The sequence below is a fragment of the Mobula birostris genome, chromosome 1 (genome assembly GCF_030028105.1).
Source record: "Mobula birostris isolate sMobBir1 chromosome 1, sMobBir1.hap1, whole genome shotgun sequence".
Classification (NCBI taxonomy): domain Eukaryota; kingdom Metazoa; phylum Chordata; class Chondrichthyes; order Myliobatiformes; family Myliobatidae; genus Mobula; species Mobula birostris.
The window spans coordinates 125,069,278-125,095,638 of record NC_092370.1 but is presented as its reverse complement, the minus strand read 5'-3'; the positions used below and the strand labels follow the sequence as shown (position 1 = coordinate 125,095,638).

The 26,361-nt window shown below is 40.9% G+C and overlaps 1 protein-coding gene across 2 annotated transcripts in view; it reads right to left on the bottom strand.

Annotated features, from left to right (window-relative positions):
• The window catches only part of ctdp1 (CTD (carboxy-terminal domain, RNA polymerase II, polypeptide A) phosphatase, subunit 1), a 353,744-nt gene that overhangs the window by 3,667 nt on the left and 323,716 nt on the right, over nucleotides 1-26,361 (bottom strand). The window contains exon 13 of one of the 2 annotated variants that reach the window (XM_072261682.1): nucleotides 24,116-24,281. The exons of the other annotated variant lie outside the window; for it this stretch is intronic. Within the exon in view, the coding sequence (XP_072117783.1) occupies nucleotides 24,254-24,281 (28 nt within the window). The 3' untranslated portion in view covers nucleotides 24,116-24,253. Of the gene's footprint in view, nucleotides 1-24,115; nucleotides 24,282-26,361 lie in introns of those variants that run through there. 2 annotated transcript variants of the gene reach the window in all.

The window sequence follows — 26,361 nt, the reverse complement described above, 5'->3', positions numbered from 1 at the left end:
GTTATGGAAACAGCACAGAAGAATCCTTCTGCACCTGAGTGCGATGCTACTCCAGAGTCTACACCCGGATCTTGCATGACTGACAGTAGTGAAAACCGAGAGGAAGCTACTGACATGATGAACACCACCAGAGATGGAGGATCTTCATTGCTATACTAAACGCCAGCAGGCAATAACAGAATGAACCATGGGATAGGATTGGGGGGCCGAACAGTCTGTTCTACTCATTTTTTTCATGTGTTTTTAATCTATACTGGATTTACACCGGAGAAGATCTTCCTGTCTGGTGCCAGCGATGTCTTCTGTTGGCATTTCCATGTGTCTGAGTATAATGCAGGGGCGGTCTCAGCAAACAGCCTTCTGCAGTCATAGAATGGCTTTAACAGATGGTGAGGACCCACTCCCATCCACCAGTCTCATCAGATATCAGCATTAATATTTGGACATGTCTTTGACAATTGTAAATATTAGCGTCTATTTTAAAGAAAACGTTTTACATTTAACACTGAAACAGATTCACAAGTGAAAATAAAAAGATCTGCAGATGCTGGAAGTCTGAAGTAAAAACAGGAAATACTGGAAAGGCTCAAGAGGTCAGGCAGCATCTATGGGAAGAGAAGCCGCTAGTGCATCAGGCACAATGAAAAGCTAATTGAAAACACCAAATGCAACTTAACTAAACAAACAGTCCTGATGCAGAGTTTCAACCCAAAATGTGGACAATTCAATTGATAAACTGATGGTGCTTGATCCACAGAGTTCCTCAAGCAGATTGTTTGTTGCTCCAGATTCCACGTCAACAGCCTCTTGTTTCTCCAATGAAAACCTGTCATCCTGGTGGTTGTTGTCCCCTCTCCAGTTCAACAGGACTAGCCAGGCAGGCATCAGATTTAAGTCCACACAGAATCAGCAGGCAGATTTCACACCCTCGGAACTGGGAAGTCTAAGGAAATTCATGTTGTCCCATTTGATTCCACCAGCACAGTTGATGCCTCCTGAAACTTCAGCTGATGCAGCTATGGAAGCTGGAATTGCCATCAGGATAGGCATACATGTGATGGGTTGAACATTGGGCTCAAGTGGAATTATCTGGGATAGTAGGATTCCAGCTCATTTGGGTTACGAGCAGAAAGTGATGGAAATACTCCGCAGGCCAGGCAGCATCCATAGAAAGGGAAACAAAATACAGAACTGCACAACACAGGAATAGGCCCCTCGGCCCACAATACTATGCCAAATTAATGAAGGTTATGACACCTAATCCCTTCTACCTACCCATGGTCCATATCCCTCCATTCACTGTATTTCCACATGGAAGCTCTTAAACACCTCTGCCTCCACACCATCCTTGGCAGCAATTTTCAGGCACCCACCACTCTCTGTATAAAGAAAATCCGCCGCATAAATCTCATTTGAATTTTCCTCCTCTCACTTTAAGTGCCTACCCTCTAGAACTAGATATTTTCACCACAGGGAAAAAAAAGATTCCAGCTGTCTTCTCTATGACTAATAATTTTTTGAACTTCTGTCGGGTCTCTCCTCAACCTCATTACTCCAGAGAAAACAACCCATGTTTGTCCAATCTCTCCTTGTAGATTATACTTACTAATATAGGCAACAACCTGGTAAACCTCTTCAGGGGTGCCCCCTCTCCTAAGCATCCACACCTTTCTAATAATGGAGCAACCAGTACTGAATGCAATACTCCAGATCTGGTCCAACCACTGTTTTATAAACCAGCAATATACCTTTCCAAATATTGAACTCAAAATGGCTCAACTAATAAAGGCACCTTCTTAACCACCCTATCAACTTGTGCAGCCACTTTCAGAGTGCTATTTAGGGACTTGGACTCCAAGATCCCTCTGCACATCAAAAACAGAGTTAACCTTACAGGTCCAGGACTTTTGGTCAAACGTTAACTCTTTTGTTTCCCTGCAGATTCTACTTAACCGGCCCAGTAATTCCACCTTGTTCTTGTTTTTTTTTTAAATTTCTGAAGCTTGCAGTATTTTTGACATTAATGTGCTTTGTTTGTTAGCTTATGCCATCTAATAGAGTCAGTCTTCAGTCATAAAGAGTAGCAGAGTGGGAACAGAAAGGGTATACTACTGTTATTTTCCATTTCAGCATGACAGTACTAAGGAACATCAGAACCAACTTTAGAAATGGATTGCTAACTCCTCTGTACTAATCCAAGGGGATAAGACTTCCCCTATAAGGGGGAATTTCATTTTGAAGTAACAATGTGCACCATACCAACATCACAGTGCCACTGAAATTCTAGTCTAGTAATTAATCTTAGTCAAATGACTAACGTTGCCCTCAGTGGGCTGTTCTTGCCCAAAGGAATTCCTACCAACTTACAGGTATCCAGTAAGTTCCAAGTCTAGTCTAAACTTCAAAAAAAAGAGAAGAAATCTATTATTTTTGGCAGTTCTATGGCACACAGAAGGAATTTTACTGCCTGTCATAATAAGTACAGGGTAAACTTATTCTTTAAGAAGTTTTACAGTAATACAGAACAGAAAGTCTCAACAATGATGGATTACAATGGAATACACTGCTCGTCAAATTTGGGAAGAATAACAATTTTATTACCTTGAGACTTTGCAAACTGCTACTCATTGAGACTTACTACTATCCAATGAGATCATTTCCCTGTCTTCTTACACATCTTTGGTTATCAATTTCAGTGCTGGTATCAGCAGCCCCTACTGGATCAATTCCAAACACCTTCCACTGCCTGCACCTGGAAATGTTTCCCAAACTCACTTCCCAAATGCTCGACAATGCCACCTTTTCCAGCTTCCCCAAGGGAAGTAGTTTCCCTCCAATTGACCCTTAACAACTTTAGAATTTCAAGTGAATTATCATTTAAGCTCTTAAATTCCAAGGAATATAGCTTTCATGTAATCCTTCCTTGCAATTTAACCTGAGGAATCTGCAACTGTCCTCCTTTGAAGAACAAAAATGCAAGGTCCAAAATGAGAGGTCTGCTCACATACAAAACTTGTTCTGAATTCTTTCTGAGCCCAAGTACATGAATTTTTGTTACCTGAACCCAATATGTTCGGACCCAAGCTCTACACAGAAATGCCCCCAATTCTGCTAATGTGGTTTGGTCATATTGCAGGCTTCACCTTTTTGTATCCGGTCCTTTTGATATAAAGGCCAACACTTCCTTCTTCCTTGTGATTATATATGTATTTATAAAGCCCACTGGCCAAATTCCTTTTGTATCATTGTGTTGGAAACTGCTATGTTTTTGATAATACTTTCATAAGATTTGTACTTTTTAACAAACTCATGTATTTTTCACATTCACTAGCAGAAAGCGGCATAGCAGCTAAATTAACGGTTTATCACCTTTCTCATCTTTCATTAGCACATTATTAGTACATTACCCACGCGATTAATTGTTTTAATTATGTAGCCTATTAACAAATTCATTTCTATCTAAGGAATTTCTCTTATCTATAAAAGTGTTAGATTTTTCAGAAGTACCATCTTTATTCTTTAGGCTATACACCTCTTAGCATGTTTCTCAGCTCGTTATTTAGTTTGCTTAGTATTTGTATGTTCATTTATACTCCAAAATGAACTGAAATCGTTGAATTGAGACCACTCATCATTCTTGACTCCTGGAAGAACTCCAAGGATCAGAAATTAAACAGGGATTCAACAATTGCTTCTTGCTTTTTGCCATTTTGAAAGTACTCAGCTCTATCTTTTTCAGATTCAGATTAGTTTGCTTTACTTTATTGTTACCAGGGTGCAACAAAATTCCTTGTTCGCGTGAAATTAACAGTAAACAGTACATATACTTTCTTCAGCCAATGATTGGTGTGTCAGGGCTGACCTAGACAGGAAAGGCAGTTTCCCGGAGCAAATAGCTTTCTCAACATTGCGTCCAGATATAATCGTATGGTCTGACACCAGTAGAGAAGTGGTTATTGGTGAACTCACAGTCCCCTGGGAAGACAACATCGATGAAGCCCATGAGCGCAAGTTAACCAAGTATGCAGAATTAAGATCAGAGTGCAGAGACAGAGGGTGGAAGGTCTTATGCTATCCATTTGAAGTAGGCTGCTGTGGGTTTATTGCGTTCACTTTCCAGAAGTGGCTGCGTGACCTTGGCTTCACTAGAAGAGAGATCAAGTCAACCAGCAGGGCTGTAGCTGAGGCAGCAGAGAAAGTATCAGCATGGGTGTGGACCAAGTATGTCCAGAGGGGCAGATAGTCAGACAGTGTATACATATCTTGCAAACTCTTCAGTAGTTGCATAGACACCTGAAGAGCAGACTATCTGTTGGATGGAAGTGACTGATAGAGACAGATGCCAAGTTTTTAAGCTCACCAGTGGGAGGTGGTGCTTTAGCGCTGCTGGCCCACCACCTCGAGGGAGTCTTGATCATAAGCGGGCTGAAACTCCTGAAGACAGGTGGCAGATCAACTGATGATCCCACTGGTGATAGCACAGGACAGTTAACATCTCAGTCCATGTGTATTTTGTAACTCTGATAATAATATGTTGAGGCTGATGTCAGAACATCTTTCATAAAAGTGAATCCTTGCAAGGCATCAGGCCCTGATGGTATACTGGCTTGGTACTGAACAACTGTGCTGATCAGCTAGCTAAAGTATTCAAGGACATCTTCAGCCTCTCAATGTTGAAGTCAGAGGTTCCCACCTCTTTCCAAAGCACAGCAATCATACCAGTGCCCAAGAAGAACAGGGTGAGCTGCCTCCATGACTATTTACTGGTAGCACTCCCATCTACCATAATAATGTTTTGAGAGGTTAGTTATGGTTAGAATTAAGTCCTGCCTGAGCAAGGACCTAAACCCACTACAAATTTGCCCTCTACCACAATAGATCTACAGTGAACACAATCTCACTCTGCTCTGGAGCACCTAAACAACATAGAATTTATATCCTGGATTTTTATGCCATGGTAATAAACTTCAACTATTGGTTTATTGGGATACTAAAAATCTTATGTTTGGATGTCATCCATACAGATACATAGAAGGAAGATGGGAGAGGTTAATACATTGCATGGAATGATGCTGTGAGATGGGGAGTTAAGCTGCTGGTGAAGATGAAAAAGTCTCTTTCTATTTAAATCCACTCCATATACTGTAGATTGGCAAACAACATTTCTTTGTCTTCCTCAACCAGTACCAGTTCTCTCTTTCTCTTCATATAGCCACAGAGATTCCCTTTGTTCTCTTCAACTACGCAGTCCCATCCACTTCTTTGCAACTTACAACTTATCACTTCTAACTTTTCCTGGTTATAACAAAAGGCTTTTGATTCCAATGTCAGCTCCACAGATGCTACTCAACCTGCTGAGCATTTCCGGTATTTTCTGACTTTTATTTCAGATTTTCAACATCTGCAGTATTTCAATCCTTGGATCCTTAGAATTCCCTATCTAAAAGGACAGTGGAAACTCATTTACAGAGTTATTCAAAACAAGAGATCGATAGTATTTTGGAAAATATAGGAATCAGTGGAAAATGGGATGAGTGCAAGAAGGATCAGCCATGATCTCTGAGTGGTGGAGTCGGCAAGAAGTGTTGAAAAGCTAGCTACAGTTTCAAGCTCTTATGTTCTCAAGAGCATCAATCATTCTACCATTGTCAACAGCTTTCCATTTCATCATCAAATTCCTTTATAAGCTGGGCAAAAGCTTTCAAAATCATGTAAATAATTCAGAAGGAGGAAGCTCAGGAAATGAAGAGGTTGGAATATAGAAAATGCGCACATTCCTTCAGAATCAAAATTAACCACAAATAATTGGAAAAAAGAGACAAAATGGCTTATCCCTTAAAGAGAAAACAGATACGAGTACAAAAAATGCTGAGGATACTTAGCAGACCATGAAGCAACTATGGAGGGAGAAAATACAGCTCAATTTTGAGACTGGACACAACCAGCTGAGATCACAATATTTTCTCTTGATTTCAGATTTCCAGCACCTGCAAACTTTTGCACTGTTTCAGTGTTGCATTAATTCCAGTAAATAATGATTAAATGCCAGTTTATTGAATGAATGTCTGTTGTGCTTAAGGATGCAGTAACTATGAAAGTGTGCACTGTGTGCCCAGATTAACTTGGAGAAATATCAGGAAAACTCTACTTGCATGATTTAAACATATACCTCAAACAGAAGGAAATAAGTTGCACCTGTACAGCTTGTTTCATAAACTCAGCTATGCCTCTAATGATGTGATTTTAAAATGGAGTCTCCATTGTTTTCTGGGAAACATGACCAGCACCTCAGACACAGCAGGGACTATCTCCTCTCGACTTCTATGAATTAAAGTCAGGACAGAGCAGCCAGTACAAAGTACCCCTGAGGCCATTCCCCACGATAATAAGTGTACCGGCTTGGATACTGTTGTGGGGGATGACCCACCAGTGTGGGGTGGGGGGGGGGGGAGGCAGCTGCAGTGACAAGGTCCCTGGCACTGAGTCTGTTGCTGTGGCTCAGAAAAGAAGACAGCTGAGGAGGACTGCAGTAGTGAAGGGAGATTGAGACAAGATTCTGTGTTTGCAAAAGAGAGACCCAGATGGCATGCTGTCTCCCAGGTGCCAGGGCCAGGGATGTCATAGATCGGGTGCACGGCATTCTACAGGTGAGCAGCCTGAAGCCGTGGTACAGTGCCCATAAAAAGTATTCACCCCACTCCCCCCGGGTTTTATTGTTTCATAGCATTGAATCACAGTGGATTTAATTTGGCTTTTAATTGACACTGATCAACAGAAAAAGACATCCGTGTCAAACTGAAAACAAATCTCTACAGAGTGGTCTAAATTAATTTTAAATATAAAAAGCAAAATAATTGATTGCATAAATATTCACCCCCTTTAATATGACACACCAAATCATCACTGGTGCAGCCAACTGATTCTAGAAGTCACATAATTAGTTAAATGGAGATCACCATGTGCAGTCAAGGTGTTTCAATTGATTGCAGTAAAAATACACCTGTACTGTATCTGGGAGTCCAACTGCTGGTGACTCAGTGTCCTGGCAAAAACTACACCATGAAGACAAAGGAACACTTCAAGCAACTCTGCAAAAAGTTTACTGACAAATACAAGTCAGGAGATGGATGCAAGAAAATTTCCAAGTCAGTGAATATCCCCTGGAATACAGTTAAGTCATCATCTAGAAATGGAAAGAATATGGCACAGTTGTAAATCTGCCTAGAGCAGGCTGTCCTCAAAAACTGAATGACTGCAAGAAGGGGAGTAGTGAGGGAGACTACCAAGAGACCTATGACAACCCTGGAGGAGTTACAAGCTTCAGTGGCTGAGATGGGAGAGACTGTGCACACAACAACTGTTACTTGGGTGCTTCATCAGTCACAGCTTTATGGGAGCGTGGCAAAGAGAAAGCCACTGTTGAAAAAAACTCACATGAAATCTCAGCTACAGTTTGCCAGAAGGCATGTGGGAGACTCTGAAGTCAGCTGGAAAAAGGTCCTATGGTCTGCGAAACCAAAATTGAGCTTTCTGGGCAATAGATTAAACACTACATTTGGCGTAAGCCGAACACCGCACACCATCAAAAACTCTTTGTCTCTCCCGTGACGCATGGTGATGACTACATCATGCTGTGGGGTTGCTTCATTGCAGCAGGGCCTGGAAGGTTTGTGATAGTAGAGGGTAAAATGAATGCTGCAAAATACAGGGAAATCCTGGGGGAAAACCTGATGCAGTCTGCAAGAGAACTGCGACTTGGGAGAACATTGGTTTTCCAGCAAGACAATGACCCCAAGCACAAAGCCAAAGCTACACAGGAATGGTTTAAAAACAACGAAGTTAATGTCCTGGAGTGGCCAAATCAGAGTCCAGTCCTCAATCCAATTGAGAATTTGTGGCAGGACTTGAATAGGGCTGTTCACTCACAATCCCCATGTAATCTGACAGAGCTTAAACAGTTTTATAAAGAAGAATGGAGAAAAATTGCAGTGTCCAGATGTGCAAAGTTGATAGAGACCGATCCACATAGACTCAAGGCTGTAATTGGTGCCAAAGGTGGATCTACTAAATACTGACTTGAAAGGGGTGAATACTTATGCAATCAATTATTTTGTGTTTTATATTAGTATTTAATTTAGATCATTTTGTAGAGATCTGTTTTCACTTTGGCACGAAATAGTCTTTTTCTGTTGATCAGTGTCAAAAAAAGCCAAATTAAATCCACTGTGATTCGGTATTGTGAAACATGGAAACTTCCAAGAGGTGTGAATACTTCTTATACGCACTGTACATACTGGTAACATAGGTAGGAGAGGCGAGGCGGTCCTGAGATTTTAGGGAACTTGGTAGAAATCTGAAAAGCAGGACCACCAGGGTAGTAATCTCCGAATTGCTGTCTGCGCCACGCACCAGTGAAGGTAAGAATAGAAAGATCTGGCAGGAGTATGCATGGCTGAATAACTGGTGTAGTGGCAGGAGTTCAGATTTCTGGATCACTGCAATCTCTTCTAAGGAAGTTTAAACCTGTTAAAAAGGGATGGGTTACATCTAAACCAGAGGGGAGGGGCAATGTCCTTGCAGGCAGGTTTGCTAGAGCAGCTGGGGAGATTTAAACTAATTTGTCAGGGGGATGGGAACTGGAGTGATAGGGCTGGGGATGAGGCAGTTGGTATACAAACAGAGACAGTGAGTAGTGAGACTGCTAGCAAGGACAGGCTGATGATAAGGCAAAATTGCAGTCAGTGGGATGAAGTGCAATATAAAAGGGGGATAAAAACAAGATTGAAGGTGTTATATTTGAATGCACACAGTATATGGAATAAGGTAAATAAACATAGCAGAGTTAGAGATTGGCAGTTATGACTTTGTGGGCATCACTGAGCCGTGGCTGAAAGAAGATTAAAGCTGGGAGCTTAACGTCCAAGGATACACATTGTATATAAAGGGCAGGCAGGTTGGCAGAGGGGATGAGGTGGCTCTGTTGGTAGAAAATGAAATAAAATCCTTAGAAAGAGGTGACATAAAATTGGAAGCTGTAGAATCCTTGTAGGTAGGCAAAGAAACTGCAAGGGGAAAAAGCCCCCGATGGGAGTTATATACAGACCTCTCAATAGTAGCAAAGATGAGTGCTCCAAATTACAACAGGAAATAGAAAAGGCATCTCAAAAGGGCAATGTTACGATAGTCATGGGGGATTTCAATGTACAGGTAAATTGGGAAAATCAGGTTGGTGTCGGATCACATGAGGGGGTATTTGCAGAATTCTAACAAGAATGCTTTTTAGAGCAGCTCGTGGTTGAGCCCACTAGGAGATCAGCTATTCTGGATTGAGTGTTGTGCAATGAACCAAAATTGATTAGAGAGCTGAAGCTAAAGGTCCCCTTAGATGTCAGTGATCATAATATGATAGAATTCACCCTGCAATTTGAGAGGGAGAAGCTGAAGTCACATTTAGCAGTATTACAGTGGAGTAAAGGGAATAACAAAGGTAAGAGAGGGGCTGGCAAAATTGATTGGAAGAGGACAGAAGCAAGGATGACGGAAAAGTAGCAATGGCTGAAATTTCTGGGAGCAATTCCGAAGGCGCAGAATAGATAGATCCCAAAGAAAAAGCATCTTAAAGACAGGATGACGTAACCCTAGCTGACAAGGAATTCAAAGCCAACATAAAAGCCAAAGAGAGAGCATATAATAGAGCAAAAATTAGTGGTAAGTTAAGAGGATTGGGAAGCTTTAGAAAAGGAACAGCAGGCAACTAAAAAAGTCATAAAGCCGGAAAAGAGTGAAAAAATGGAATCTGAAGATAACCTAGTCAGTACTGTAATATTAATGAGGATATCAAAAGTTTCTTCAGACGTATAAAGAGTAAAAGAGGATTCAGAGGAGGTTCAAAGAATTATTTCAGGATTGAAAGGATTACCATATGAGAACTGACTGATGGATTCCAGTACTCCCTGGAATTCAGAAGAATGAGAGAGGGGATCTCATTGAAACCTATCAAATGTTGATAGACTGGAATGTGGAGAGGATGTTTCCTATGCTGGGGAGTCTAGGATCTGAGGAGACAACCTCAGAATACAGGAACGTCCATTTAGAAAGGATATGAGGAGGAATTTCTTTAGCCAGAGAGTGATGAATCTGTGGAATTCATTGCCACAGGCAGTTGTGAAGGCCAAGTCATGGTGCATATTTAAGGCAGTGGTTTATATTAGTCAGAGCATAAAGTGTTATGAGGAGGAGGTAGGAGATTGGAGCTGTGAGGAAAATGGATCAACCACGATGAAATAGTAGAGCTGATTCAATGAGCCAAATGGCCTAATTCTGCTGCTGTATCTTATGGTCTTATTGAAATAATACCAGTAAAACTCCATTAACTTGGCGCACTTGAGGGTCTAATTGTGTCAGCCTAGCTGACATTCCGAACTGTTGGATGTTATTTTGCAGCATAATACGCCAAAGAATTTCCAATTCCAATTTTTCGAGGGAGCATAACCAATAGAACCAGGTAAATTTAAGGGGTGTGGGAGAGCCAAGGCTCCAGTGAGTGGACAGAGAGCACGGCACATGTCACTACAGAGTCAGATAATGGTCAGATGCAGATTACTAAAGTTTCCATGCATACTTGAGAAATCAGTGAATGAACTTACACAAACCAATTCCTACCTCAGCAGCAGAAGACCATGCACCTCCTCTTGCACTACCATGATTGTGTTTTTTTGCCCAAATATACATTAGGTTTTGCACAAATATACATTATGTTTTACTGTGCTTGAAAAGGAACAGTAATCTATTCAATCTACAATGCCTTATAAAATGTGTACAGTTCCTCTGAATAACAGCACAACCTTTTAATTATTATATAAGAGAATAATTTGTGGCAAAAATATGTCATAAGTAATAAACTTTCACTTGCGATAAAATAGCAGTTATATTTTTAATGGCGATGTATTTAACTGCAATGAAGTTCAATTCTTCTGAAAAATTAAAAGAAATTAATTTTGATTGTTAAAAACCTACTATTTCTTAAATTAATGCTTAGAATACCAGATTTTTCTTTAATTGAGGCAGTTTATTTTTTAACTTCTACAAGTTGGCAAAAGTAATTTGTTATTTTCTAAGTTAATTAAAGTTATTTTCTAACTTTATATAATGCTGAAGGAATAATCCCTTGGGTACTAGATACAGTACACTTATCTTCAACAAACATCATGTTGCTGCTTGAGGGAAGCTACCGACATTTTTTTTTTGTGAACAGTGAATACACCTGACACCTATAATGCACTTTGGATTGATGTCAGATTAAAGGCATTTAAGAAATACAAGATTTTCTTTCGTTGTTCTCCTCTGTCACAATACCTTTTGGAGATCCAGGTCTCAAGATCAATGGCAGTAACATTGCAAGAGAAGAAACTCCTTCAGAACAAGAACTGATATAACAGTGGGACACCTCAACAGATACCAGGAGGTACAATATTTCATTAATTTTATAAACACTTATTTTATGAATTTTCACTATCAGGCCTTTGAAGAATACCGACTCTCTTAGGTTTCACATTTTCAATTTTCAAAGCTATTTTGCAGTATAATTAATACACAGGCAGAAATCTACTTGTACTGACAATGATAAATTTTAGCCCAGCCTTCTGATTTACAAAATTTTGCTTCCTTGAATATTTTATAGGAATGCAAGCCTTTCGTGAATAAAAGATGGCTAAATTTAAAGGTACAGAGATGCTGTGAACTTTGCTGAACCACATTCAGATTGAACATCAAGTTAAAGGTGAAAACATTTCAAACAATAGAGAAAAATAAATGGTCTCAATTCTCACTGGAACATCAGTGACTGAGGAGTAACTATAAAGTCTATAAAATGATGAAGGACAATAGATAGGATAGATAGTCAGAATCTTTCCCCCCAGGATAGAGGGAGTCCAGAATTAGACAGTATAAGCTTAAGGTGAGAGGGGAGAATTATAAAGGCGAACGGAGGCATTAATTCTTCACACAGAGGGTTGCAAATATCTAGTATGAGCTGCAATAGAAGATACTGGAGGCAGGTACAATTAGAGTCATTGAAATGTACAGCACAAACAGGCTCTTCAGCCCATCTAGTCCATGCCAAACCATTTAAACTGTCTGGTCCCATCGAACTGCACCCAGACCATGGTCATCCATACCTCTACTCTCCATGTACCTATCCAGGCTACTCTAACGTTGAAATCGAGCTTGTATGTATCACTTGCACCGGCAGCTCATTCCACGCTCACCACCCTCTGAATGAAGAAGCTTCCCCTCATATTCCCCTTAAACTTTTCACCTTTCACCCCTAACTTATGTCATCTAGTTGCAGTCCCACTCAATCTCAGTTGAAAAAAGCCTCCTTACATTTATCCTATCTCAATCCCTCAAAATCTTGTAAGCCTCTATCAAATCTCCCTGAATTATGCTCAAAGGACATTCGGATATTTACTTGATAGGAAGGACACAGAGGAATATGGGCCTAACACAGGCCATGTGGATAGGCAGTACAACTGGACCGGCTGAGCTGGGCTGAAAGGGCCTGTTTGGTGCTGTACACACATTGATATAAACATTCCTGCTTAGTGAGCAACTTCTTTTACCATCCACTACACATTATTTCCATAACAATTTCAGGAGTCAGGGAGAAAGGGGAAAGCGGAAAGGAAAGCATTTACCCTTGTGAGTGCCTTTAGAACATAGAACATAGAACATAGAAATCTACAGCACATTACAGGGCCTTCAGCCCACAATATTGTGCCGACCATGTAATCTACTCTAGAAACTGCCTAGAATTTCCCCACCTCATAACCCCCTATTTTTCTAAGCTCCATGTACCTATCTAAGAGTCTCTTAAAAGACCCTATCGCATCTGCCTCTACCACTGTCACTGGCAGTGCATTCCACACACCCATGACTCTCTCTGTAAAAAAACTTACCTCTGACTTCCCCTGTGTCCCTACTTCCAAGCACCTTAAAACTATTCCCCCTCATGTTATCCATGTCAGCCCTGGCTATTTACACGATCAATGCCTCTCACCATCTTATACACCTCTATCAGGTCACCTCTCATCCTCTGTCGCTCCAAGGAGAAAAGGCCAAGTTCACTCAACCTACTCTCATAAGCAGGCAACATCCTTGTATATCTCCTCTGCACTCTCTCAGTACTCCAAATCGGGTCTAACCAAGGTCTTATAAAGCTTTAACACTACCTTACAGCTCCTGAACCCAATCAGATGGTTGATGAAGGCCATCACACCATACACCTTCCTAACAACACTGTCAACCTGCACAGCAGCTTTGAGTGTCCTATGGACACAGATCCCAAGATCTCACTGATCCTCCGCATTGCCAACAGTCTTACCATTAATATTATATTCTGTCTTCAAATTTGACCTACCAAAATGAACCACTTCACACTAATCTGGGTTGAATTCCATCTGCCACTTCTCAGCCCAGTTCTGCATCCTATCAATGTCCCTCTGTAACCTCTGACAACCCTCCAGACTACCTACAACACTCCTAACTTTTGTGTCATCAACAAACTTACTAACCCACCCTTCTACTTCATCATCCAGGTCATTTATAAAAATCACAAAGAGGAGGGGTCCCAAAACAGATCCCTGTGGAACACCAATGGTCACCAACCTCCATGTAGAATACAAACTATCTACAATCACCCTTTGCCTTCTGTGGGCAAGCCAATTCTGGATCCACAAAGCAAGGTCTCCTTGGATCCCATGCTTCATTACTTTCTGAATGAGCTTTGCATGAACATCTTTCCAAATTGTGTTGTCAGCAGTGAAGAAACATTGACTATTGTAGATAAAGGCCCACTGTAAGCTCCCTCAACCACAATGTGATAGGGTTTATTGTGGGATAAATGAATGAGGGATTAATCTTAAACAAGAGAAAATCTGCAAATGCAGGAAATCCAAGCAACACACACACAAAATGCTGGAGGGACTCAAAAGGCCAGGCAGCAACTATGGAAAAGAGTACAGTCAACGTTTCTGTCCCTACCTCTGGAGGCAGCTTATCAATTATAAACCCATGGACTCTCACAGCTAGCAGGACTAGACCTCTTCTCACCCTGTTACTTGTAAAAATGCCATCAACTTTTGTCAATGCCTTTGACTCCGTCACATCTGCACTCAGGATGAAGTTTTACATACCTGAACAGAGATGTCCTCCTTTTCAAAGAAAGGAGCTTCCTCCACCATCAATACTGCCCTCAACTGCATCTCGTCCATTTCATGCAAGTCTACTCTCACCCCATCCGCCCGTCACTCTACCAGGGATGGGGGTCCTATTGTCCTCACCTATCACCCCACCAGTTTCCGCATCCAGCACGCAATTCTCCGTAACTTCCATCATTGCCAATGGATCCAACCACCAATACACCTTTCTCTCCCCCCCACTTTCTCCTTTCCACAGGGATCCTTCCCTAAGCAACTCTTTTGTCCATTCATCTCTTCCCATTGATCTCCCTCCTGGCACTTATCCTTGGAAGTGGAACAAATGCTACACTTGCCCCTACACCTCCTCACTCACTCCCATTCAAGGCCCCAAACAGTCCTTTAAGGTTTGGTGATATTTCACCTGTGAGTCTGTTGGGGTCATATACTGTTTTTGGTGCTCCTGGTGTGGCCTCCTATAAATCAGTGAGACCTGACGTAGATTGAAAGACCGCTTCATTGAGCACCTATGCTTTGTCCACCAGAAGAAACGGGATCTTCCAGCGGCCACCCATTTTAATTCCACTTCCCATTTCCATTCAGATATACCTACCTATAGCCTACTCTGCTGTTGCAATGAGGCCATACTCAGGTTGGAGGATCAAGACCTTACATTCTGTCTGGGTAGCTTTCAACTTGATGGCAAGAACATCGATTTCTCAAACTTCTGGTAACGCCCCCATCCCCCTTCACTATTCCCCAATCCCCTTTTCCCCCTCTCACCATATCGCCTTGCCCGCCCATCACCTCCCTCCGGTGCTTCTACCCCCTTTTTTTTCCTTCCATGGGCTTGTCCTCCCCTATTACATTCTCTCTTCTCCAACCCTGTAGCTCTTCCATCATTCAACTTCCCAGCTCTTTACTTCCCCCTCCCCTTCCCGGTTTCACCTATCACCTTGTGTTTCTCCCTCCTCTCCTCCACCTTTTAAATCTACTCAGCTTTTCTTCTCCATTCCCGCTGAAGAGTCTTGGCCCAAAACGTCGACCGTACTCTTTTCCATAGATGCCACCTGGCCTGCTGAGTTTCCCTAGCATTTTGTGTGTGTTGAGGGATTAATCTGCAACACTCCTTCAGGGTTTAACAACAAGGCCTTGGCTTTAATTTTCAACTCACAGTCTTTCAGGATTGCAACAGAATTTGAGCCCAGATGCATTTAATGGTACAATAACCTTGTGCAAGTGTCTGAGAGCCAAAAATAATGTAGAATTACTTAAAAAAAACTTTGCATTTGATAGATGAGTGGAATAAAGCACTTTGTGAATTAAGTGCTTTGCCAAGGCAACCCTTGTCACCTAGTATTAGCTCTGAGTCATAGATAATCCCAGCCAAGACGACAGGCACCAATTGCTGAGGATGTTCCCATTTTGGGTTTAGACTACTGGGATCTGAAAACAAGCTTGGGAACTTAAAAGTTGAATGTTGGGAAGCCGAGGAGCAACTGACAAAGTATGGGATGCAAATTCGAGAACAGAGCGCACAGGTTCATGTAACCTCAAATTTTGAGGCGGTGGCACATGACAGCATATCAAATGTTGGCTGGGAGCTCCCAGTTACGTGGGGTGGCTTGTTTCAGTTATTGCAGCCAAAAAGTACAGCTGCTGGATGTCTAAAATGGAAACAGGAAATGCAGGATCTACTCAGCAGGTCAAGCAACATTGGTAGGTAGAGACACAAATATTTCAAGTAAAGGATACATCACCAAACAGGGCTTTTCTGTCTATTGTGTCCACCAAGCCCCATTTATAATAAACCTACACTAATCCCACTTCGTTCTCGTAAGATTCTCAACTATTGCACACAAATTCTACAACCCACCCACAACAGCGGCCAATTGACCTACCAACCTGCATATGTTTAGGATATGAGATGAAACGGGACACCCTGTAGAAAAACAAGATAGTCACACGGAATGTAAGGTCAGGAGTGAACCTGGGTCTCTGGAGTTGTGAGGCAGCCACTCTACCAACTGCGCCACTCTACAGCCATTTTAAAAGCTGTTTTGAAGAACCCTTGACTCTGTTTCTCTCCCCATGGATGCCGGCTGATGACTGAGACTTACAAGAACGTTGCCAAGACTCGAGCACCTTAGTTACAGGTAAAGTTTGGGCAGGATAGGAGCGTAGGAGGTGATCTGATACAGAGGTGTATAAAATCATGAAGAGCAGAGATAGGGTGAATGCACACAATCTTCTTCACAGGGAAAGGGAACCAAAACTTGAGGCATCTGATAAAGGTGAAAGCAGAAATACTGAAAAAGGACAACTTCTGCATGCCAAGGGTGGTGTGTGTATATATGCAATGAGCTGCCAGAGGAAGTGGTTGAGGCAGGTACAATATCAACATTTAGAAGACATTTGGATAGGAAAGGTTCAGAGGGATAGGAGCCAAATACTTACAAATGGGACTAACTCAGCAGGACACAATGAATAGTATGGATGGGTTGGGCTGAATGGCCTGTTTCCAACTCTACACCTAGCATTTTTGACATTTATGATGTGTTTCACAACCAGCTCCTATTGTCCAAGAGATCACACCAAGGTAAACAGAGAAATTCAAGCCCTCCAGCTGTGAGGTACTACCTTAAGCCTCCAAACCCAGAAAATTTAGACCTAACATTCACATTCTATGAGTTAATTTAGAATCTGGAAGAAATGTAAAACTGCCAGCAGAATTTCCTATTAATGACCTGCAGTTTTATAATGCATTTCATTATAATGGACAAAAAGCTGCCTTAATCCATAAGGAAATGAAATACAACAGATAAATTTGTTTTGCTTCTGATGTAGTAAATCAGCATGTTTACATACATAAGCATTTTAATGCATTATTTTCATCATGCCTTTTGAACCCACGTCAATTTTGTCTTCCGTTTGTTGGGAGACAATTTTACAAAGGATTTCATCAAATTGTTAAATCGACACAAACCAGTGCTCATTTTGTTTTTACAAAAATAAGATGGAACTACCATTGAATACTAGGCACAGTTACAGAAAACATTAAGGGATAATGTTTAGGGACATAATTAACTATGAACTGCACACCAAAGACTGAATGAATTTTGACCTGATATTAGCTGATTGCTTATGAGAGCAAGTTGTTGAAACAGAGACAATTAGACAATGCATGGTTATTTACGGGGTCAGGAGTATTAGAAAGAAGCCAGCCGGGTGGCTAATTTCAGAATACTGTCACTTGTGTTACTTTACTTTCTCAACTTGCAGCAGTCCTTTTGCCAAGCTGCTATGCAACAGGAATATTTCAACCCAATCCAAAGCCACTCACCCTTCAGCGGGAACTGAAGCACACTGTAAGCAGGTAATTGTCCATCACAAAGATTTTTGTTGTATCTAGCTCAAGTGCAGCATTAGTCAGGCTCCCTGTTCATTACTGATTTTTTTTTATTATCTGCTTGACGGAAGACAGCAACTTTCTCCCAGCATCACTGCCACCTTTCAATGGGAAAGCATGCATATGGAGAATCAGGGAAACCAGCCTCTTGTTGATCCCTGCCAATCACAAGTAAAAATCAGAAGCTACGGTGTACAAAAACTGTGACCTATAATGCCAGGAAGCAAAATAAAAACTTGGGGTTACATGTTCTTACTTTGTCTGTATCCTAACTAGCAATTTCTGCTTCACGTCATTTTAGCTCAGTTTTTCTTATTCTTGTCATACATGTCCTGCTGATATGTCCTACAGATATACTACAACATAATACATAGGAAAAGAAGTATCACGTTTTAGTACCTAGTCCACTAACCCATTTGATCTTACCCCCATCAGAGTACTCCCTCTGTTCCATTCATTTCCCTTCCACCTTCTCTCCTACTGAAAACTAACTTGTTTTCCTAGCTTTCTGATAAAGGGCCCTGCACCTGAAATGTTAACTGTTTCTCTGCTTGAGCTGTTGAGTGCTTCCAGCATTTAACTTTGGGAAAGACTTACTATCACCATCCTTGGCAGTGCATTCTAGGTACCTACCAGTACACGTAGAAAAAAAAACTTGATCTGCACATCTTTCACCCTCTCACCTTAAATGCAGGTTTGAGATTCCACACCACCACTCAACAGCTGGTCCTTTTCAAGAACAGGTTCACAATCTCTGAGCCAACCATCAGAACAACACTGGAAAATGTTCACTGGTTTGTAGGACTATGCCAACTATCTAAACACAGCAATTAGTACAAACACTTTAACATCCCATCCACAATGGATATCACTTTGGAGATGTATGAAGAATGTAATAATAAATATTTAGTATTAACTAATATTTGGATGTCAATTTTCTGAAGAAATGGGGTATTAAATACTAAATACAAATAAATGAGATATACATTGGAAAAAATAAAGTAATATCTAATTGTAAATGGTAATCATTCAACAAAATAATGTTGTATAAAAACTCTGGCTAAGTTACATTTGGTGTATTGCATTCAATTCTGGTAGTCTCATTATAAGAAGGATGTAGAGGGTGCAGAAGAGATTTACCAAAATGCTGTCCAGATTAGCGGGTACAAGCTATAAGCAGAGGTTGAAGAAACTTGGGTTGTTTCTTTCCGGAACGGTGGAGGCTGAGGGTAGACGCGGTAGAAGCTTCAGGGCAAGTTTTTTTTTAAACACAGAGAATAGTAGGTGCTTAGAATATTCTGCAAGGAATGATGGTGGAAGAACAGGCAGGGTAGATAGAGGTGTGCAGGGAATGGAGGGATATCGATCATGTGCACGCTGAAGACCTTAGTGCATTTAGGTGCCATTGCTTCATTACTACAGGACAATATCGCGGCCTGAAGAGCCCACTCATGTGCTGTATTGTTCGATGTTCTAACACTGATCTTGATAGCAAGTAAGATACTGGTTGAAACTTATCCAAGATCCTGAATAGATACAGCAGCAACAGGATGTGGATGTTGGGAACCTAAACAGATCTTGCTGGAAATGGTCAGTCATTAAGGATACATGGGAGAAAAAGAGTTAACATTACAGGATGACAATCTTCTGTCAAAACTGTAACGATATTTTGACTTTTAAGGGGACAAGGAATGATATACAATGACAGAAATCTAAGTCATAAGGAAAGGTGATCAGGTTTGCTGACATTAGAAAAATGACATTAACTTAATTGAATTTTTCTTTAAATCAATTCTGATTCTTTAAATAAACTAATAAAGCATTTGGGAGAAATTGCTCACAATGACAGGAGGTTTAAAGAGAAGGAAGAAAAAAAATAGGAATACATAGACGCTGCTTCACAATTAAGTGAAAGGGCTTTGTAATAAATAATATAACTGGCTCAAATTACAACTAGTTTAAACATCCAGTGTCTAAATTGCAAAGATGTACCAGTTACTCTTAACTGTTGGGGATTATTGAAGAAAAACCACTTCCTTAGCTTTAGAGTGTATTAAAAATTTTCCTTCACATGCTTCAAGCAAACAATAACGCAGGACAACAAATCTTTCAAAAGTGTTGCTTCCTTAGAATTTTCTTGTTTATGATAGACTGTTCAAAGCTGAACACAAAAATACGTTTGTAATTTGAGTGCCTGTATCAAGTAGGAATTTGGAGAAACAAGAAGTTAACTTTTATTGAATATAATGCATTTAATTGCATAATGGTGATGATGCTTTGCATCAACTAAGGTAAAAATGCTGTTAACAACTTCCATTTGTACTCAGTAGCTGAGCCAGCATTGATGTATTCCAGTTGCCCTGGTACGGTTTTGCCACAGCTGCAATGTCCTGTTGAAACCTTTCACCATTCTCATCACTGACAGCACCAAGATTTGTATGGAATATATCTTAATGGGAATGCAGAAAATGAATCTTTCATGACATGTTGCATTCCTGGTTTTGTATGCTTAAAGCATGTTGCCAACCAGCTGCACATAGTTTGGTGCTCTGTAGTTGCCAAGAAAATTTTCACCAACATTCTTGAATGCCTTTTTCTCTGGTCCCACTAGAAGTTCTTTGAATTGCCTGTCATTAATGACCTGTTTCATTTTTGGACCAACAAAAATGCCTTCTTAATTTTGACATCAGTTATTCTGGGAAACATCTGTCTCAAATATCAAAATCCTTCACGAAAATTTATAGCCTTTCTAAAACCTGTCCTGCCATGCAGCATCAGCCCTACCTAAGCATGCCCAGGCATGCTTTGACAAGATAGAAAACCTTTCAGCTTACATTGTGAGCAACATTTTAATTCACTTGAATTATGAATTGAAATCACCCAACCAAAAGTATTCAGGAAGCAAAACTTTTGTTGTTCAGTGTAATAAAGAAAAACAATTTAAGTTTTGAAACCTATTTATTGCAGCTCAGAGATGATCTGTATGAAAAGGGTACACATGATGTTTGATAACCCTGACCTCATTATCCTAACCATTGCAAATGGATGTGGGGAAAGGTATCGATCTTGGAATGTTGGTCCTTTATGTGAGGTCTCTCTGCAAAACTTTGTGCAAAGCACACCTTGACTTTTTATGGGCGTGCATGAAGCTCATAAGTTTCAATTTACAAAGACAGATGAGCAACAGTACGACACAATATTAGGTACTTGAGTGACTTGGGAAAATATTAAGAATAAGGCGAATTCCACACATAGGTCCCTTGGCCACTTTCCTGATGTGCACAATTTCATCTGAGAATGATCATTTTCATCATCTACCTCAGCCACAGCTGCTTTAATGTATGATTTGGACCATTAAAAAAAAGTGGTTGAGAAGGTGTACATGCTATGCTGACCTTTATTAGTCAAGAGCTGCAAGGTAATATTGCAGTTCTGTAAAACACTGATTAGACCACACTCTAAAATATTGTGTTGCGTTCTGATTGTGTCATTATAAAAAGGATGAGGACGTTTTACAAAGGAGAGTTACCAAGATGTTGCCTTGATTACAGAACATGTCTTACTCAAGATTCAAGATTGTTTATTGCCATTCTTTAGTACCCAAGGGCAAAGGACAACGAAATGATTGTTACTCTGAATCTAATGCAGCATAAAAAAGAACACAGTATGAATAATGAACACAATAAAAAACTATAAATATAAATATAAAAGCAATCCTACAAAACATAATATACAGGTAACTGTTGTAAGACCATAAGACATAGGAGCAGAATAAGGCCATTCATCTCATGGGGTCTGTTCCACCATTCCACCTTAACTAATCCCGGATCCCACTCAACCCCATGCACCTGTCTTCTCGCCATATCCTTTGGTGCCATGACCAAACAGGAAATGATCAATTTCCACTCTAAATATATCCATAGACATGGCCTCTGCTGCAGTCTGTGGCAGATTATATACATAGATTGATTATATGTATGTACATAAAGTAAGGCTAGATGATGTGGATGTTGTAGGTGGGTTAATGGATGGACCATAAGACATAGGAGCAGAAGTAGCCCATTTGGCCCATCGAGTCTGTTCCGCTATTCAATCATAGGCTGATCCACTTCATCCTGTCATCCCACTCCTCTGCTTTCACCCCATACCCTTTGATGCCCTGACTAATCAAGAACCTATCTATCTCTGCCTTAAATACATCCAATGACTTGGCCTCCACAGCTGCTTGTGGCAACAAATTCCACAGATTTACCACCCTCTGACTGAAGTAATTTCTCTGCATCTCAGTTCTAAAAGGACGTCCTTCAATCCTGAAGTTGTGTCCTCTTGTCCTAGAATCCCTTACCACAGGAAATAACTTTGCCATATCTGATCTGTTTAGGCCTCTTCACATTCGGAATGTTTCTATGAGATCCCCCCTCATTCTCTTGAACTCCAGGGAATACAGCCCAAGAGCTGCCAGATGTTCCTCATACGGTAACCTTCTCATTCCTGGAATCATTCTCGCGAATCTTCTCAGAATCCTCTCCAATGTCAGTATATCCCTTCCAAAATAAGGAGCCTAAAACTGCACACAGTTTTGCGCCAGGCATTGCGGTCTTTGGCCAAAGCCTCCCAACCAGTCTCAGGGATATTGCATGCTTTCAAGGACAATTTCACTTGGTCTTTATAGCGCTTTGTGGCGTCTCCCTGGAGATGCTGATCAATTTGACGGCTTGGGGAAAGTTAACTAGTAGTCTTGGCATAGATGCTATGTAGCCTCTTCGTTGATTGTAGTGGGACAAACAGTCCATAAGCACAGTGTGTGGAATCTTTCATGATACTGTTATCCCTTTTCTAGCGCGCACACACACGTGCACCCATCTTCTTGGAAGTCTATTGGGAATAACGATGGCATCAGTGATGTCTCTGATGAGAGCGAAGCCCGGACTGGGAAGTACAAGTGCACCCGCAGGTCGGGCACGTTACAGCCATTGAAGGGTCGGGTCGTCTCTCCTTGTGGTCCTGGTGCCTTTGATCGAGGTCCTTCAGCTGGTGATCTGAAATGACAGCTTGCTTCTTAGCAGGATGTGGTCAGCCCAGCAGTCTGCACGCCTCATCGCTCTGGTGATGATCACATCCCTGATGTCCCTGCGCCTGTGATCACGTATCAATCAGGTGCCAGTACTTGGAGTGCGGGTGCATCCAGGTTGTAGATGTCTGGAAGCTGAAAGAGGATGTTGGTGATTGTCAGCCCATTTTGTGCGCAGAAGGTGAGTAGTAGCTGCCCATTTGAATTCTCCTTTCCAAGGCCATGCTTGCCAATGACTTCCCGCCGAGACTGATCGTCGCTGCCTACTCGGGCATTAAAGTCACCAAGTAGCAGGATCTTGTCATCTTCGGAGACAGAGTGTAGTAGCTGGCTGAGTTCCTGGTAGAACAGTTCCTTCTGTTCAGAGGTGTAGGTCATGGTGGGTGTGTAGGCATTGATCAGAGTCAGATGAGTCTTGCCTTCCAGAGACAGCCTCTTTACCATGAGGCGATCTTTGATGCCTCTGGGGAGGGCTTCCAGATTCCTGACGATTGTGGTCCCGATGGCAAAGCCAACTCTGGCTTCTTTACCCTCATCCTTTCCTTTGCCACTCCAGAAAAACATGTAGCCACACATACACACATATGGATACACATAAGCACATATATACAGTGCAATACAAAAGTTTGGGCACCCCTGGTCAAAATTTCTGTTACTGTGAATAGCTAAGTGAGTAAAAGGTGACCTGATTTCCAAAAGGCATAAAGTTAAAGATGACACATTTCTTTAATATTTTCAGCAAGATTACTTTTTTATTTCCATCTTTTACAGCTTCAAAATAACAAAAAAGGAAAAGGGCCCGAAGCAAAAGTTTGGGCACCCTGCATGGTCAGTACTTAGTAACACCCCCTTTGGCAAGTATCACAGCTTGTAAATGCTTTCTGTAGCCAGCTAAGAGTCTTTCAATTCTTGTTTGGGGGATTTTCGCCCATTCTTCCTCGCAAAAGGCTTCTAGTTCCGTGAGATTCTTGGGCCGTCTTGCATGCACTGCTCTTTTGAGGTTTATCCGCAGATTCTCGATGATGTCTAGGTCGGGGGACTGTAAGGGCCATGGCAAAACCTTCAGTTTGCGCCTCTTGAGGTAGTCCATTGTGGATTTTGAGGTGTGTTTAGGATCATTATCCTGTTGTAGAAGCCTCCCTCTTTTCATCTTCAGCTTTTTTACAGACGGTGTAACGTTTGCTTCCAGAATTTGCTGGTATTTAATTGAATTCGTTCTTCCCTCTACCAGTGAAATGTTCCCCGTGCCACTGGCTGCAACATAAGCCCAAAGCATGATCGATCCACCCCCATGCATAACAGTTGGAGAGGGGTTCTTTTCATGAAATTGTGCACCCTTTTTCCTCCAAACATACCTTTGCTCATTGCAGCCAAAAAGTTCTATTTTAACTTCATCAGTCTACAGGACTTGTTTCCAAAATGCACCAGGCTTGTTTAGATGTTCCTTTGTAAACTTCTGAAGCTGAATTTTGTGGTGAGGATGCAGTAAAAGATTTCTTCTTATGACTCTTCCATGATGGTCATATTTGTGCAGGTGTTACTGTATAGTAGAATAGTGCACCACCACTCCAGAGTCTGCTAAATCCTCCTGAAGATCTTTTGCAGTCTACAAAAGATAGGATGGCATATTTAGTTGCTCTGATGATAAAGATATTGGTCCCTTGGGGAAAGTAATAAATAAATATACTAAATTTATTTTGAATCCCGTGGAGTATGTGGAAACCTTCCAATATCCAGGCAGCTCTTCTTTCTTTTTCTTTTTCTTTCAGCTAGGGGTATATATCGGGGGAGGGGGGTAGGGTTAAAGGGAGGGGGGAGGGTAGTCATTATCTTTCTATGTAATCACTTCAAAAACTCAATAAAAATTATATTAAAAAAAGATCTTTTGCAGTCAAACAGGGGTTTTGGTTTGCCTTTCTAGCAATCCTACCAGCAGCTCTCTCCGAAAATTTTCTTGGTCTTCCAGATCTCAACTTGACCTCCACTGTTCCTGTTAACTGCCATTTCTTAATTACATTATGAACTGAGGAAACGGCTACCTGAACATGCTTTGCTATCTTCTTATAGCCTTCTCCTGCTTTGTGGGCATCATTTATTTTAATTTTCAGAGTGCTAGTCAGTTGCTTAGAGGAGCCCATGGCTGCTGATTGTTGGGACAAGGTTTGAGGAACAGGTATTTATAAAGCTTTGAAATTTGCATCACCTGGCCTTTCCTAACAACGACTGTGAACAAGCCATAGCCCGAACAAGCTAATTAAGGTCTGAGACCTTGGTAAAAGTTATCTGAGAGCTCAAATCTCTTGGGGTGTCCAAACTTTGCATGGTGCTCCTTTCCTTTTTTCACCGTAAAATTGTACAAAACAAAAATAAAACACTAATCTTGCTTAAAATGTTGAAAAGAATGTTTTATCTTTAACTTTATGACTTTTGGGGATCAGTTCATCTTCTACTCACTTAACTATTCACAGTAACAGAAATTTTGACCGGGGTGCCCAAACCTTTGCTGCTACTGTATATGTAAGTGTACATACACACACACAGACACATATATTTATATATCTTTGACGGGGATCGTTAAACATTAGATTGAGCAAGTCAGGGCTTTTCTCTTTGGAGTGAAGGAGGATAAAAGGTGATTTGGTAAAGGTGTACAAAATGTTAAGAGGCACAAATAGAGTGGATAGCCAGAGACTTCTTCCCAGGACTGAAATAGATAATGCCAGGGGGCATAGTTTTAAGGCAATTGAAGGAAAATGTAGGGGAGATGTCAGAGACAAGTTTTTCAACATAAAGAGTGGCGAGTGCCTGCAACACACTGCCTGAGTGGTGGCAGAGGTAGATACGCAGATCAGGGGCATTGAAGAAACTCTTAGATAGGCACAAGATTGATGCAAAATAGAGAGTAATGTAGGAGAGACGGTTGGATTCATCTTAGAGCAAGTTAAAATGTTCACACAACAGCATGGGTCTAAGGGTCTGTACTGTGCTGTACTGTTCTATGTTCTGAATCCAATGGATCCAATTTCCTGGTTACAGATCGCACTGAGTGATTGTCTCTGTATCACAGCACGGCAATTCTGTGTACAATCTCTGGTGTGAACACACATCACTTCCATCACTCAAGTTACACTCTAATGTTTCGATGGAGAAAAACCAGCCGTGAAAGTAAAAGTAATATTCTAAAGCATTAGGTTCGATAGTTCATCAAGGCTAAAATAAATTGGGTCATGCAAGAGTAAGTCTCTGTTCAGCCTGGCAATATAATGAGTTACATAATACTGATGAATTAGTATATTTAAAAACACATTTCCCCTTTACTGCTGGAATCAATTTTACTTATTATGTTTACATTAATGTACCTCAAGAGATTAGGATCTGATGGAATATTATATTTGTATAGTAGAGTTGTTAAATAATTCGGTCTATTTGATGTACAGCAAATGAATGCTGTTAAATTCTTTTAAACTAAAACAGCTTATTAGACACATTTTTAATAGCCGTACAAATCAATATAAATATTTAACAGAATCATAATGAAATTACATAACTTTAAATTTTACATTAGTACCCATGGACATTCAGCCAAAAAATTTATAATATCTTTAACAATGAAGGGTTTATACTCAAAGGAGAAATTCAAATAATCAACTTGGCAATACTGATGAAAATTGAAATTGGTATTTTTT